The 16143-nt window shown below is 37.7% G+C and overlaps 2 protein-coding genes across 2 annotated transcripts; one reads left to right on the top strand and one right to left on the bottom strand.

Annotated features, from left to right (window-relative positions):
- The first annotated feature begins 1194 nt into the window (after nt 1-1194).
- Nucleotides 1195-4939, top strand: LOC122303857 (tricyclene synthase TPS4, chloroplastic-like). The gene is made up of 7 exons (XM_043115851.1): nt 1195-1449; nt 1776-2049; nt 2151-2523; nt 2943-3161; nt 3256-3394; nt 3886-4134; nt 4272-4939. The coding sequence occupies exons 1-7, from the start codon at nt 1204-1206 to the stop codon at nt 4599-4601; spliced, it is 1830 nt and encodes a 609-aa protein (XP_042971785.1). The 5' UTR covers nt 1195-1203; the 3' UTR covers nt 4602-4939.
- A 10166-nt stretch (nt 4940-15105) lies between these two features.
- On the bottom strand, nt 15106-15927 carry LOC122304632. Its single transcript, XM_043116891.1, has one exon. It carries the CDS (start codon nt 15925-15927, stop codon nt 15106-15108), a length of 822 nt encoding a protein of 273 aa, XP_042972825.1.
- Between the last annotated feature and the right edge of the window lie 216 nt (nt 15928-16143).

Genomic DNA, 16143 nt, shown 5'->3' with positions numbered 1-16143 from the left:
TACATTTTCCTTGTCAAGTCAAAGTTTATATATATGGAGAGTTTCTACCGAAATTCTCTACAGATCAAGCAAAAGCTCTTCTTTTTTTTTCACTTTTTCTTTCATCATTTTTTAAAAATATTTAGAAATTTCTTAAAAAAAAAATCACAAATTCATTTTAAAACTGTTACTTAATCACTAAGTAAAAATATATAAAAAAAAAATAAAAATTTTTTTTGGTAGAGGCCATTTCGAATCCTATGTAAGACTAGTGTTTCCCTATATTTATATGTGTTTGTGGTTTTAAAATTCATCAAACGACCAACTCAAACAAAAGTTAAATTTATTATACTTTATAAAACTTCTACATGCAAGTCAACTCCAGGGATTTACTATAGTTTTAAAATAAAATAAATATATTAATAAATATGTGTTTTACTTTAAGATTTATATTAAAAAATATTATTAAATTTCTCAGTATATATATTTTTAAAACTTACATGGATCTTATTTTGAAATATAGTTTTTATATATATAATTTATTTCTTTATTGTCTATCTCAAAACACATTATAAGAGAAGCGAACTTTTGTGACCAAAATTTAATGATCAAAAGAACTGTTTCGGATGAAAATCGTCGAAAATAGTTCTTTTGATCACTAAATTTTGATTACAAAAATTCGCTGCTCTTGTAGTAACGGTACATTAAAACTTACCAATATCAAAATATTCCGTTTTAATACCTAAACCGAAACACTGTACGAAACACGCAGGTATCGATCACAAGAAAATCATACAATATGAAGTGAATATAAAATCCGCACCAATGAACAGTACCACTCACGTCCAAACAGTGAAGTTTCCAGTAGTAGTACTAGTTCATGGTAGTCCACTAGTCCTTACGTAAGTTTTGGATCTATTCAGCTCGCAAACTCAGGCCATACCTTCCTCATCTTCATCATCCCCACGGATTGCGTTATGGCACTAAAAGCAGTCATGTTCAACTTCAAGGCTTCTAGCTACATTATATATCATTTACATAATATAATTTGATTTATAAAATTCAAAATTCAAAATTTATTTTTTAAATAAAATTATGTGGCTATATACAAACGTTTTCCCGTAGGAAATTATCTACCCATGCAATTTCCACGTTATTGAAGTTCTATATATAGCTCCACTCCACTCCTTTTGAAATCACAATTGATTGCAAACATAGAGAGGAATGGCACTTCTTGTACTCCAGTTGCCATCATCCAATATTAATCATGTCTGCTTGACACACTTGCCTACATATCCAAAAACAAAAACTCTTCTTCTCTGCCAAAAACAAAAACATCATGGGCAACTCCGATGTTTTGCCAGTACAGCGACTACTTCTCATTTAGAAGTCCAAAGACAGTCTGCCAATTACCAACCAAGCTCTTGGAGTTACGATTTTGTGCAGTCCTTAAGGAATGATTATCATGTGGTGATTGCATTTTTGATCTTTTACTCCTGATTATTTGCATGTTCTCCCTGTACCTAGCTTCCTGCTTTGATCTCTTTTTTAAAGTCCGATAAAAGTTTTGTAATGTATGATCTATATGCATGTCTGAGAAATCTAAAACTATTAGGTACTATTCATAGAATATTAATTAAATGTCGCTCGTTATATCCTTCAAGGATAACTCATGATGAGACACAAGAGAATTGAGTAATTAGGGAATATATGATCATAGTGATCAATTATATTTAAGACATCTAGCTATGGAGATGCATATTAATTGTAAGCTCATTTTGTAACCGCGCGCACAGGATGAACTATACAAAAATAAGGTGAAGAAGCTGGACGAAGACGTGAGGAGTATGATCAATAATGAAAATCCAGACTTATTGGCTAAACTCGAACTGATTGATGAGGTTCAACGATTAGGCTTGGGTTACCGCTTTGAGAAGGACATAACAAGAGCTCTCGACAACGTCGTCTTAGCATCTTCAAAAGGATATAATGAAAGAATTATGAAGAGTCTCCATGCGACTGCTCTCATCTTTAGGCTCCTCAGGCAACGTGGCAGTGACGTCTCTCAAGGTACAAACAAATTAATATCTTCTTCGGCATTATATATGTTTATTTTGATCATCTTAACAAAACGATTCGAAGTTACATATATTTTTCATACACGCATGCAGATATGTTTAACAGTTTCACAGACGAAAATGGCAATTTCAAGGAATGCGTTAGAAGTGATGTCAAAGGAATGCTGAGTCTATACGAAGCCTCGTATTTGGGTTTCGAAGGAGAAAACCTCTTGGATAAGGCCATGGAATTCGCAAGAATGGGTCTCGAGGACCTCAAAAGCCATGTAAGTAAAAGCGTGGCAGAGCAGATTCAGCATGCGTTGGAGGTTCCGCTACACCATAGAATGCAAAGACTGGAAGCTCGTTGGTATATTGAGGCTTACAGTAAGAGGGAAGATGCAAATCCGGTTGTGCTTGAGCTTGCAAAGTTGGATTTCAATATAGTCCAGTCATTACTTCAAGGAGAACTTCAAGAAATGTCAAGGTAATTAGAACATGTAAAGAGTTCTACAAATTGGATTGCAGTACGTACTAAAACAACAAAAATCAATATACGAAGAGGGAATGATGAAAATCAAAACAACTTTGACAAATAACAAATCCCGTGAAAGAATTATATTCAAAACAATTTTTTAACTCTAACTACCCCTTATAATAATACAAGCCATATTAAAAAAAAAAAAAAGAAAAGAAAGAAAGAAAGAAAGAAAGAAAGAAGCTTTTGTTTAGATTTTCCTACTCACTTATATAAAACACAATAAAAAATGGATCAAAAGTATTTTCAGAAAACTTCCAAGTTTTGTCAAAATTCCTCAAACTATCGACTTTACGATGTCGTACGTGTGCACACTAGTTGGGTAGTTCATGATGATCACCACTCACCGCCTCATATATATAATATAGGTGGTGGAAAGATATGGGGCTGTCGAACAACTTGACCTTCACCAGAGATAGGCTGATGGAATGCTTCATTTGGGCGGTTGGAATTGGCTTCCAACCGCAGCTGGGCCTACTTCGTAAACAGCTGACCAAAGTTGCTGCTCTTGTCACCATCATTGATGACGTCTATGACGTTTATGGTACATGGGATGAACTCGTGCTTTTTACAGATGCTGTCGAAAGGTTCATTTCTTTCCCTCTCTTTCTTCCTCTGGCACCACCAAATTAATTTTTATAGCAAATCGTGTTTTTAAAATACTCTAAATTGTGTTTTCAGATGGGATATCAAAGCCGTGACGAACCTTCCTGACTATATGAAGCTATGCTTCTTAGCTCTTTATAACACTATCAATGAGATTGTTTACGACACTCTTAAGGAGAAAGGAGAAAACATCCTTCCATACCTAACCAAAGCGGTAATATATTTTTAAATTGCTGCACCTCTTGACTGTCTAAAATCATATAATTAAGACCATATTTAAGTGATTTAACAAATTACCTACATCCACTGGAGCCTCTTTTACTGAGTTTATATGAGATTACAAACACTCAACATATTTCTCTCTAACATCCTCTCTTTCTCTAATTTTCAGCCACACTTCTTACATATAAGAACTCCCCTATTTATAGGAGAAGTTCTCCTAAACAAGTTGCTAATTATCAATCGTAATTGATGACTAATCTCTAACCGCAACAACTTTAGTTGAAAATCAACATATAGGTGCAAGTTTCAACATACGGTGCTGTATGACGGTGCATGTGATATCAGCTATTTAGTTACTGCATTCACACTTAGGTGGTTTGTCCAACAATTTTGAAGGAGAAAACATAATTCGTTTTTGTTTATTTATTTATTTTTTTTAAATGTTTAAATCTGATTAAGTTGTAGTTTCCTTTTGTATTTTAGTGGGCAGATATGTTCAAAGCGTTCCTCCAAGAAGCAAAGTGGAGTTCCGACAAGGAGATGCCAACCTTCAAGGACTATCTTAACAATGGCTGGCGATCCTCTTCTGGGACGATCTTCCTCGTTCATTCATATTTTATATTGAATCAAACTTTCACAAAAGAGGCCCTTGAGGGCTTGGAAAATTACCATGACCTCTTGCGGTGGCCATCAATCATTTTTCGACTCAGCAATGATTTGAGTACTGCTGCGGTATTCATTTTCATTTCTCGCATCAAGTTAGAATATAATTTAAATAATTAAATCTATATCTACCTATCAACTTAATATGTTGTCTTATATAGTTTTGTGCTAAATTAACAATTTTAGTCATTTATTTAACAATGCAGGCAGAGTTAGAGAGAGGTGAAACTGCAAATTCAATCCATTGTTACATGCGAGGAACAAATCTTTCTGAGGAACATGCTCGTAAACACCTCAGCAACATGGCTAAGACAACTTGGAAAAGATTGAACAAAGAAAGAGTAGTTAATCGTTTGTTTGGAGAATCGTTGGTGGAAACTGCAATCAACCTTGCTCGGATTGCCAAATGCACTTACCAGTATGGGGATGGGCATGGAGCACCGGACATTAGAGCAAAGAATAGAGTCCTGTCGTTGATATTAGAGCCCATTCCATTACTTGTTGAGAGAGATCAAATTCCTTGTTTACCAAAATGACTTTGGCACAGATGCATATATATATATATATGTATATATGTGTATATATGCATGTGAACTTAGCACGAAAACGACCTGGTGCCATGACTGCCATCTAAAAATAAAAAAATATATAGTTACTCAATCTGGCCTGTGCCAGGAATATAGGGCTTAGAAAATTAAAAATAAAGTCTTTGAGAGGGTTTCATGACATGTTGATACAACCAGATCATTGTCATGTTAACTTATGTAACCAAACCAATATTGCGGATTTAACTTGCCACGAGGCAGTCTTTAATTGGTCCATGTGTTTATTTAATATTAAAGTTGATGTATTTAGAAATTAACAATTCAAGTTCTAATAAACAAGTACCACGCAAGATTGCGATAAAAAAATTGATGGCTTGGTTCTTCAAATAAAAAATCTGAGTTCAAAACTCCACTCTCCTTAATAATAATAAATACAAAAGTACCACTCAAGATTATTCATTGCTAAAAAAAAAAAAATGTAAAAGGTATCCAAATCAAAATAGATCTACGTACCACATATAGCATGAGAATATTTGATCAAGAAAAACTCTAAACATAGGCATAAAAGGTAGGCCCTTTACTAGCCAGCCAGCATGGATTATTGAAACACTGGGTTTAGCATTTTAGAGGTCTCATTGTCTCAATAGGAAATTCAAAAGCGGGAATTATTGAAACACTGCGTTTAGCGTTTTGCTAGTTGAATCAAAATACATCGACTTTGCCCTGTACAACTAGGGGTGTTCAACTGGGCCGGATTTTATCCGGCCCGGTCCGGATTCCGGTTCCGGGTTTCGGTCCGGATTAAATCCGGGCCGAAATCCGGATGGCAAAACCCGGACCTATGCGGTCCGGACCCGGATAGAAAATCCGGGTTTCATATCCATAACCCGGTTAACCAGGTTTCTATATAAAGGACCAAACCAAAAAAACCCTAAGTTCCTTCGGTCCTTCCCCTCCCCCCCGATTCTACGCCTCCTTCCCCTCCCCTCATCTGCTCTCTCTCTCTCTCTCAACCCTAGCTACGAAACCGTAGCCGCCGCCGCTGTGATGGTCTCAACCCCCCCTCTGTCTGTTCCGCCGTTTCTCCTCTCGGTAAGCCTCTCTCTCTCTCTCTCTCTCTCTCTCTCTCTCTCTCTCCATCTTTGAGCATTTCGGTAAGAAATCTGTTTGTTGATTTTGATTTTTTTTTCTTTCTGTGCATTGGGTATCAGAGTAGAGTCAGCAATGGGAAATCGTGAGTATAGTTAGATCTGCATGTATCTTTTTTTTTTTTTTTTATGGGTTTTTTAGGGTCAAATCTGTGCTAGCCATTTCTGTCCAAGTTCAGATTTGCAATAGATTTTTTTAGGGTTTTTTTTTTCGTTGAGTACTTTGTTGATTTGGGTCTATTTTGTTTTCATTTCTTTGTGTTTTATGCCCAAATCTCTTCTGGGTATTTGGTATTTAGTGTTTGTGAATCACTGTCTGGTGTGGGTTTTCTGATTCCGAGGGTTGAAGGGTTTGATGTTTGAAAGAGTTGAGATTGTATTTGCAGCTATGGGTGTAAATATGGAGACTGCACAGTTTTTCAAGCCCGATTTCGAGGAAAATGGCTCGATGGAGAGAGTGACCCTTTTTCTAAATCTGGTATTTTTTACTGTGGGAATAATTTTGTCAAATAGCATCTATTACTGTTGAATTTGCTATTTACTTCTAACTTATAAAATCTTCTCATATGTAAGATTTAGAAGATTTAGATGGGATTGTTATTTTCTTTTCTTTTTTATTATTTATTTTGGAATGAAATGCAGAACCATATCACTTCTAAATCTCCAAATTACATGGATGGAAGATTGCAATTGTTTTATATCATCCTTAGTGATTTGAAATTAGTCTGTTCCAATCCTCAAAAGGACAAGTTTTTCTGTTAAATAGGTTTTTATGGTCCTGAAAGAGTCGTAGTAGTGGTCTTTGCATGTTTTAGCCCTAAATTTTTATCTAGGACTTGTGCTTGGGGATTTGTTTTTTCTTAACAATTGTGACAGTGATTAACGTTGTGACGAATATTGTAGGGTATGTTATGTTTTCAGATTAAATAGCCCGAGAATTCTTCTTGTGGTTATACTCTGTTTTTCTAGTCAATTACATGACTTTTGATGATTTTGTAGTGTTACTGGTTCTGGCCTGGCTCATGAATTTAATGCCTCTTGAATGCAGGGTCCTCCAAGAAATCTGTTTATTGGTGGAAGTTTGATCCAAGCAGCTGTCCTATTTAAATTTATTCATTTTTCCCATGTTGTTCTAATGAGTTGATCCTATAGATCAGGTTCCTATTGTCCAATCTACTCTGTTGAATCTTTTTATTAAGTATGTGCATCACTGTGTGGTTATATTTAGCACTCTTGGCTGCATTAATATCGTCATGCATCCTCATATTACAGGTCTTTTGTAGGAAAATATACATTTTTTTTTTATCACATTCATATATCAAGCAGAAATGATTTGGCCCTTTTTCATTTGTAAGATGTCAATAGCATGTTCATAGGAGTACCGTGTAGATGGGTGACCAGATTTGTGGAATAACTTCTAGTATCAGTACCATAACTACAATATGCAGTACATGTAGTTCAGCACATCCAAACTATTGACAAATACGATGCTTCCTCGAAATAGCTAGCTAGCAGTACATTTATATCAAATTTTCAGTGCATGGCATTGTATACTCTTTATCTATCAAATTTTCCTTGGAAGTCATAAGTGTATAACCCATTCAATTTCTAAATTCTGACACATTTCAGGTTTAGGTGTGTTCTTTTGCAGATTTAAATGTTCATTTCTTGAGACTACATCTTTCTCTATTATTATTGGGCTTCTGAAGAGCAATGTCAATTTTTGTAATCCTTTGGGTGTAGTCGTAGGAGGAATGTTCTTACAAAATTTGTTCATGTTTGTTGTTATGTATTGGAGTTTAATTAAAGCAATATATGTGTTTTGTAATGCTCTAAACAAATTAGTTCAAACAATGTAATATATAGTGGATTTGTTTTTTCTTTTTAGATTAATTAGTTGTTTCTAGCTTATATGTATGTGTTAATTATATAATTAGTTGATATTTTTATCATCATGGACAATGATAGAAAAACTATAAGCTTTTATATAACAAAAAAATTTTGCATTTCAACAATATTTATTGAAAGAATTGCAATAAATATTGGATTTTTAGTAAAACATATTTTCAACATACAGTATTAAAAAAAAAAAAAACCCGGTTTTGATCCGGAACCCGGATTTCCGGGTTGTAAAAACCCGGATTAATCCGGGTTTCAAACCGGGTCATAACCCGGGTATGACTGGGCCGGAACCCTGTCCGGATTTTGAATCCGGATTCCGGACCGGGTATACCCGGATACCCGGTCCGAAACCCGGTTGAACACCCCTATATACAACCCTTTGTTGATTGTATCAAAAAGTTCATTAGTGGCGTTATAGCATTGGCAATGGACTAGCTAAATGCCAATGCAAGTCCATAATTTGACTATATTTTTCAAAAAGCTCTCACATTGGACTAGCTAAACTCTCGCTATCTTGAATTTGTGCTACAATAAATTGGTTTCCCTGGCCATTGTTGGCGAGTTGCTGTAGAAGGATCAAAAGACTATTTTATTATTTTTTGTCTAAAAGCCACTCTCTCTTTCCCTCGTATTTTTTCTTTATTCATCCGAAAACCCCATCACAGATCAAAGCCCAGATCCTTAGAAACTAGAAACATCACAGATTAACTTAAAAAAAAAAAAATAGAAACAGCACAGATAGAGCTTGGGAAGAAGCTGGTGACCATGAAAATCGAAGAAAACCATAAAATAAAATAAATAAATAAAAACAAACAAAACTGAGAAAATGAAGGAAAAATAATCGGGGATTTTTTTGACAAAAAAAAAAAAAATACCAGCACTGCAAGAGGTAGGAGGGTCTTTCATCTGGAGGTCCTTGAGCTCCTTTAAGATCTGCTTCGAAGCCATGGATGAAGCTCGTAGATCGCCTCCGATCAAAAAGTTAAAGAGTTTAAAGAGAGAGAAAAGTATGTCATCTGCAACTCCAAGTGCCAATTAAAATATATAATATATCATATTATTTTGCTGAGATGATTTTGGGCTTTGATGCGGACGACTACTTTTCTCAATAAATGAACGAGTTTGATGTGAGAAAAACTTCATCTGCAAGTGTCTATTAAAATATATAATATAATATTATTATTTAAATTTTAAATGTCTAGTTTAATGTGAATTTCTTTAACTAAAAATTAATATACTAATCAAAAGATAAAATTTTAACTAAATTTTAAACTTGATAATGTTTGTTGGCTTCAACCACAATTTTAAATATAAAAGTTTGATAGAATAAATGTTGATATATTTATATATGTGATTGTTAGGTGAATGGTTGGTAAAATATATTTATAATAATTTGTAATTAAATAGTTAAATAATAATTTATTTAATAAAATTATTAACTAATATATGAAGTGTATTTGTAAAATATATAAAAAAATTTAAATATTATTAAAATATATAATATTTTATTATTATTTAAATTTTAAGATAGCTAGTCTAATGTGAACTAATCTATCTAAAAATCTATTTTAAAATTAAAAGTTAACATTCTAACTAAATTATAGACTTAACAATGGCTAATCTATTATCAATGCCCTTATTGAGGAAACTTTGATCAAACAGTACTGTTACATATAGGTACTGTACACGCTACTGACATGGTGTTTTGCCACGTCAGTGGTTATATTATTTGAAAAAAAAAAGATGAAACAAATAGAGGAGGAAGAAGAAAGAAGACTGCAATGCCCATTTCGTGTTTGCCCATTTCGCGTTCAGACTCTTCATACACAACCATTTCACCTCTCACCTCTCTTCCTCTCTGTTATAACCATCCATACACAAAGGACAGATTCGAAGAAGAAAGAAGACTGCAATGCCCATTTCGTGTTTGCCCATTTCGCGTTCAGACTCTTCATACACAACCATTTCACCTCTCACCTCTCTTCCTCTCTATTATAACCATCCATACACAAAGGACAGATTCAACAGAACACTTTACCAATTCTCACCTATCTTCCTCTCTCTTAGATTTGATAAATCTCTCATATTTGACAGAAAACATCCATTTCACGAAATAGGTATTGAAGAAACCTCCTGCAAAGTACTTCCAAGTATTAATTTGGACTACAAAAATTGAGAAATCCAAGAACCTAAGTGATGGGTTTTCCTTGAGGTAATGAAGGAGACAAAAGGGATGGGTCTTCTCATAGGGCTGTCCGCTTTTGGATTGCTTCGTTTTTTTCTTGCACTTTCCCTTTCTGGGTCCTTCAATGGTTTTCGGATCAGAGGACAGGTCCGGTGAGTTTGGCGTAGGCGAACATTAGTGAATAAGGGATAATGGATGGGTAGAAGATAGGTCCTTCAATGGTTTTGGATTGGCTCCCTCTTTTTCTTGAACTTTCTGTTTTTACCGTATGTTGCTGTCACAGGGAGGAGAGAGAGAGAGAGAGAGAAGTGCAAAGTTGAGGTGTTTTCATTCAACTGGTAAAACGCTAAATGTAGTGTTTCAATAATCCACACTTTTTTTTTTTTTGAAACCAAATTTCATTCATAGAGGAGGCTCATTACGAGCAATATAGATTAAGTCATCCAAGATGACTCTTTTGATTACATCAGGACCATCTTCCAGCCAAACTACTTCACTGGCCACATTAATAGCTAGTTTTGCAGCAGTGTGTGCACCTACATTAGCACTTCTTTGAACAAAATTTAAGACCCACTCTGGATTAGCTGCCATGATAAGTTGCAGGTCCTCAATCACTTGTCCTAACCAGTAGCTGTCCTCTTCATTTAAATTCACTGCATCTACAACGTTTTTTGCATCCCCTTCAAAGCATACTTGTGACAGACCAAGCTCAAGACACAGCACCATTGCTCTTTGAAGGGCGTAGCACTCAGCTTGGAAGGCTGATTGGATATTCTCCCTAGGTGCCACCAGACACCCTAACAATTCTCCCTCTGAATCCCTTACTACTACTCCCAGACCCATTCTTCCTTTGTCATGATCAAAGGCTGCATCGAAGTTAACTTTTGAAAAAGGCCATTCCGGGGGTTTCCAAATCTACTTCATATCATCCGCTTGTCTTCCTTCTGTTTTGTCCTTACCCCCTGACTGTGCTTCCTTATACATTGCTTGTTCAAACAAAGCCTTTGCAATAATCAAACTAGGAGAATGAAAGGTTTCCTGAAAAACCAATCCATTTCTTCTTGTCCACAGCTGGTAAAAAATTATTGCTGCCAGTTCCAATTCTTCCTGATTCAGCCTTACTACCATTTCTTCCCACAACAAGTGGAAGTTATTGAAGCTCCTTTTCCACTTACTAAAAAGAGTAAAGCCTCCCCACACATCGGCTGCTGCAGGACACTCCCAGACCACATGCACTTCAGTTTCGGGTTCCCTCAGACAGATTGGACACAAGTTGCTTTCCACTATGTTCTTTCTAAAAAGTTTGTCTCTAGTTGGAAGGATCCTACCAATACACTTCCATATCAGCATCTTTACCTTACCTGGAATCATGAGGCCCCACATTTTCCTCCACATACTGCTGATTGACCCACGTGAGGAAGTATCCCCTAAGTTTCTTCTCTGCATTGTAGTTTACAGGAAGTAGGCACTCTTGACAGAGAATTTTCCTCTTGCTGTAGCTGCCCAAATCCTCTTGTCACTTGCTCCTCTACTACTCAGAGGAATGGATAGGATCATTTCTGCTTCATCCTCCCTGAAAACTGCCTCCACCACTTCTTTTCTCCATGATTTAGTAGTCTCATCTATCAGAATTTCCACCTTTGCTTCACTATCAAGAGTATTCATTGGAGACTGAACTTGGAAAGATACAGGTCGAGGTAACCACTTGTCTTTCCAAATGCTAATGTTCTTGCCATTTCCCACCCTCCATACCATGCCCTCCTTAACCAACTTCAAGCTCGACCATAGGCTTCTCCACACAAAAGATGGAGACCCTTTTAGCTTTGCATCCACCAGATCACACTCTTGAAAGTACTTTTGCTTGAAGACCCGAGCAACCAACAGATCTGGTTCCTTTATAAACCTCCACAGCTGCTTTGCTAGTAGTGCTTTGTTGAAAGAACTGAGGTCTCTATAGCCTAATCCCCCTTGGTTTTTTACTGAGCTTAGGAAGCACCAGCTTTTCCAATGTATGCCTCTCCCTTCTCTTTTATGGTTCCACCAAAATCTTGCCAACATAGCTTCAATCTCTTTTAGTAGCATAACTGGTAGCTTAAATACACTCATAGCATAAGCAGGGATTGCCTGTAGTACACTTTTAATCAAAACTTCTTTGCCTGCAGATGAAAGAAATTTTGTTTTCCAGCTGTTTATTTTCTTCCATATCTTCTCTTTCAAACTCCTAAAAGAGTTATACTTTGATCTTCCAACCACTGTAGGGAGTCCTAAATATCTATTATAATCATTACATCTTGAACCATTAATCTGTTGGAGGATGAACTCTCTTGTTTCTTCTCTTGTGTTGGTGCTAAAGAATACACTGGTCTTTTTCATGTTTAATGTTTGACCTGAAGCTTGCTCATATAAGGCCAAGAGTCCCCGAATTCTGTACCACTCCACTATCTTTGCTCTGCAGAAAATAACACAGTCGTCTACAAAGAGAAGGTGACTGATTCTTATTCCTCCCCTCATTACCTCAGCTCCTTTAATCATGCCTTTCGATTCAGCTAGCTGTAGTAAATTACTAAGGCCTTCAACACATAATAAGAATAAGTAGGGTGACAAGGGATCACCTTGTCTTAGTCCTCTAGTGGGAATTATTGTCTCTTCTGGCTGTCCATTGATGATAACTGAATATGATACTGTTCTGACACATGTCATCAACAAATTTGACCATTTCTGCCCAAAACCCAGTTTTAGTAACACGGCCTCTAAGAAATCCCATTCAACCCTGTCATAGGCTTTCGACATGTCTAGCTTGATTGCCATAACCCCCTCTTTACCCTTTTTCCTTTGTTTCATTGAATGAAGAACCTCAAAAGCCACCATTATGTTATCGGTTATCATCCTCTTGGGGATAAAGGCACTTTGATTCCTTGATATCACCTTGTCCAGCATGCCTTTCATTCTATTTGCCATAACCTTCGAGATCAGCTTGTAAAACACATTACATAGAGATATAGGTCTAAATTCATGTACTGAAGTGGGGGAATTAACCTTAGGGATTAAGGCAAGATGAGTGTGGTTTAACTCCCTTGGTAAGGTACCTGAATTTAAGAAGTTCAGCACTGCCTGAGATACCTCCTTCCCAACTAGTCCCCAGTGTTCTTGGAAAAACCCTACACTAAACCCATCAAGCCCTGGTGACTTGAGAGGTGACATTTGTTTGAGTGCCAGCTCCACTTCCTTGTTGTAAAAACCCTTTCCAGTCTTAGACACATCTCGGTTGTTAGTCTTGATTCCAGGCCCTGCAGACTTTGCTCTATACTTGCTGAATTGGGATTTGTTGACTTGTATATTGCTTTGAAGTGGTTCTGAAAACTTGCAGCTATCTCTTTCTTCTCTCTCACTTCTGTTCCTTCCATATCAATGATCCTGGTGATATTGTTCTTTTGCCTTCTCTGATTTACACAGGCATGATAGAATTTTGTATTTCTGTCCCCACCAATCAGCCAGTGTCTCTTTGCCCTTTGCCTCCACCCTATGGCTTCTTGTTCCAATAGAAAATTCAGGTCTAACTGCAGATTTTTTTGTCTCTTTATGGTGCTTGGTTCTTCTCGGCTTTGTAGCTCACCTAGCTGCTGTGTCTTTTCTCTTATAGCTCTATTTCTGTCTCTTGCCATGCCTCTACTCCACTTTTGAAAACCCTTTCTAGTTCTTTCAAGCTTATATAAGACCTTCTCCACACCAGACACCCGTCTATAACTCCCCTGCCATGCATCCAAAACTACCTCTCTACAGCCCCTCTCGTTTATCCAGTTGGCTTCATACTTGAATGAAGAATGAGATCTGTATTCTGAGCACCTCTCAAAACTACAGGAAAGTAGTATTGGGCTGTGATCAGAACAGATAGCTGGAAGGGTATCCACTGAAACCTCTGTATAAACTCCTTTCAACCTTAGGTTTGCTAAAGCTCTGTCTAGTCTTTCCTTTGTGAAAGACTCATCTTCATGTCGGTTGCACCATGTGAACTTGTTTGTTTTCCATCCCAGATCAATCAAATTCCCTTTTTCTATCAGCTCCCTGAACATTTTCATGAGGTTTTCACTCCTTCCTCTTCCCCCCTCCTTCTCATCAATTAACAAGATCTCATTAAAATCTCCTATCACCCCCCAACCTCCTTCACTAGGCTTGAAAGATGACAATAGATCCCAGGTCTGTTTTCTCAAGTTTGCATTCGGGTGCCCATAAAAGCAAGTTAGTAGCCACTTAAAGTTACACTGGGTATCATTCACCAAAACATTGAAGTGATGTCTTGAGAAATTAACTAGCTCTAACTGGTCCTTATGTTTCCACAGTAGAATAAGACCTCCACTTCTACCAACCGCCTCACTAACACAACAGCCCTCAAACTTTAAGGTCTTTGCAATCCCATCTGCTCTACCATATGGGAGTTTGGTTTCCATAAGGAAAACTACATCAGGCATCTTCTCCTTCACTATCATGCGAAGGGTCTGAACTGTTCGGGGGTTCCCAAGCCCCCGACAGTTCCAACTGAGAATCCTCATAACCTCTGGTGGGGCTGCCTAGCAGCCTCCACCTTATCCCAAAGATCATTGTTTTTCTCCAAAGAAACCGAAAAACCAAGCCTTTTTTGTTTTTTCTGAGATCCAAGGTTAGTAGTGCTTACCTCTAACCCCCGTTTTGCCCCTTTTGACCTAGTGGAGATAGAGGAGGATGTTGAGCAATTCTGCACCTTGGCCTGACGTTTCCAGCTACGATGTTCTTGCTGCTGAGCCTTGCTTTGTTCTTGATTCAGAACTGTCTCAACCGCTGCTTCTTCCAGGTTAGTTGCTGAAAGGGAGTTGGGCCCTTCTTGGTCTAAAGGCCGACCCAGTACACCATGGAGCCTAGCCTTTTCGCCTAGCCCAATGTTAGTTTCTATTTCACTCCCCTTTTCCCGCCTATAACTATCTCTCCCTGCCTTGTACAGTTCCTCTTGCTTTTCCCGCCTGAAACTGTCTAGCCCAGCCGTACACTGCTCCTTTTCTTTCAAGCAGCTTAGAAGGTCAGCTTCCATCACGTCCCCTCCTTCCTCTAGGATTGTCCCCCGCTGTCTCTGACAGCTAGTGTCTGCCAGGTCACCCTTCATAGCTTCCATAGGTTTCTGTATGTGAGACAAGCCGGAAGGGGTCTCCCGTCCACCATCCAACCCCTCTGCCAGCCTCCCTTCTCGGACACTATCTTCTGGTACTACTGCCCTCCCCTCTTCACTGAAATTCTATTTCTCCCTTGCTCCCATATCGCTTGGATAACGCGCTTGGCCAGACCAACGTCTAGGAGCCATCTCAGCCCGAAGCCATGGGCTGAACTGTGGCTTTCCATCGGGGTCCTCCTCTCTCTGATTTTCTTTGCTCGCTTGGCACCCCTGATCATCATGAAGAAGCCAGCTGCACTGAAAACAAATTTTTGGTAAAGATTCGTATCGAAATAGAACCCAGTGTTTAGCATTCTGGACACTTATGAATCTGCCCCTGGCAATTTGTTTCCTAAGTTTTATCTCCACCTTTACCCTTAACCATCTACCCCATCCAGTCCCATCCTCTTGCGTATCTACATCTACCACCTTGCCCACCGTCTTCCCTATTCTGTTACCCCATTCCTCCGACATGCAACTTAAGGGTAAGTTATGGATTTGCATCCAGAAAACTTCACTGTCGAAAGCTATCTTCCCCGGTTTCATTTTTCCGTCATATAGCATGAGGAGAAACATAGCATTATCAAAAAACCAAGGCTTTCCTTCCAATACTCTCTGTAGGTCCGCATGTGTTCCAAAAGTAATAACATAGGTATTTTTCCCAACTTCTTGGAAAGAAGCCTTCTTACCGATCCTCCATATCCTTGCCATGGTATTGCTTATCAGGTCTTTCCCTATCACCCTATCCGAGCATACTCTCCCAATCAGACTTAGTTCATCTTTCCGTCGTATATCTTCGTTCCCACAGCCCTCTATCTCTACCACCTCTTCCTCCTCTTCTGTTAGTTTCAAATTTTTCCATAACTCCTCTAGATCTTTAGCACTGTGATTCACTCCTGCGTACATAACTGAGCTGTATAATGACTTCCCTTGAAAGAAACTAAACTGAAAAACTTAACCTGAGATAAAAATGAGAACACTAGACGACACCACCTCTGGTTTTGCTCGAGAGCTAACCTGAGAGGAGACTCATGACTGCATGGTATAATAATCCACACTTAATAATCCACACTTTTGAATTTTATTCTTAGACGTCCAAAACTTAAATGTAGCATTTCATTA

The sequence above is a fragment of the Carya illinoinensis genome, chromosome 3, assembly GCF_018687715.1.
Source record: "Carya illinoinensis cultivar Pawnee chromosome 3, C.illinoinensisPawnee_v1, whole genome shotgun sequence".
NCBI classification, from domain to species: Eukaryota; Viridiplantae; Streptophyta; class Magnoliopsida; order Fagales; family Juglandaceae; genus Carya; species Carya illinoinensis.
Note: the sequence above shows the minus strand (reverse complement) of the source record. Positions and strands in the feature narration are given on the sequence as shown.

Bases quoted from the DNA above. Each gene is read 5' to 3' on its own strand.
- LOC122303857 (XM_043115851.1), top strand. From the start codon at position 1,204: ATGGCACTTCTTGTACTCCAGTTGCCATCATCCAATATTAATCATGTC. The intron at 2,524-2,942 runs GTAATTAGAACA...TATATAATATAG, and splicing joins GAACTTCAAGAAATGTCAAG to GTGGTGGAAAGATATGGGGC. The intron at 4,135-4,271 runs GTATTCATTTTC...TTAACAATGCAG, and splicing joins ATGATTTGAGTACTGCTGCG to GCAGAGTTAGAGAGAGGTGA.
- LOC122304632 (XM_043116891.1), bottom strand. From the start codon at position 15,927: ATGTACGCAGGAGTGAATCACAGTGCTAAAGATCTAGAGGAGTTATGG.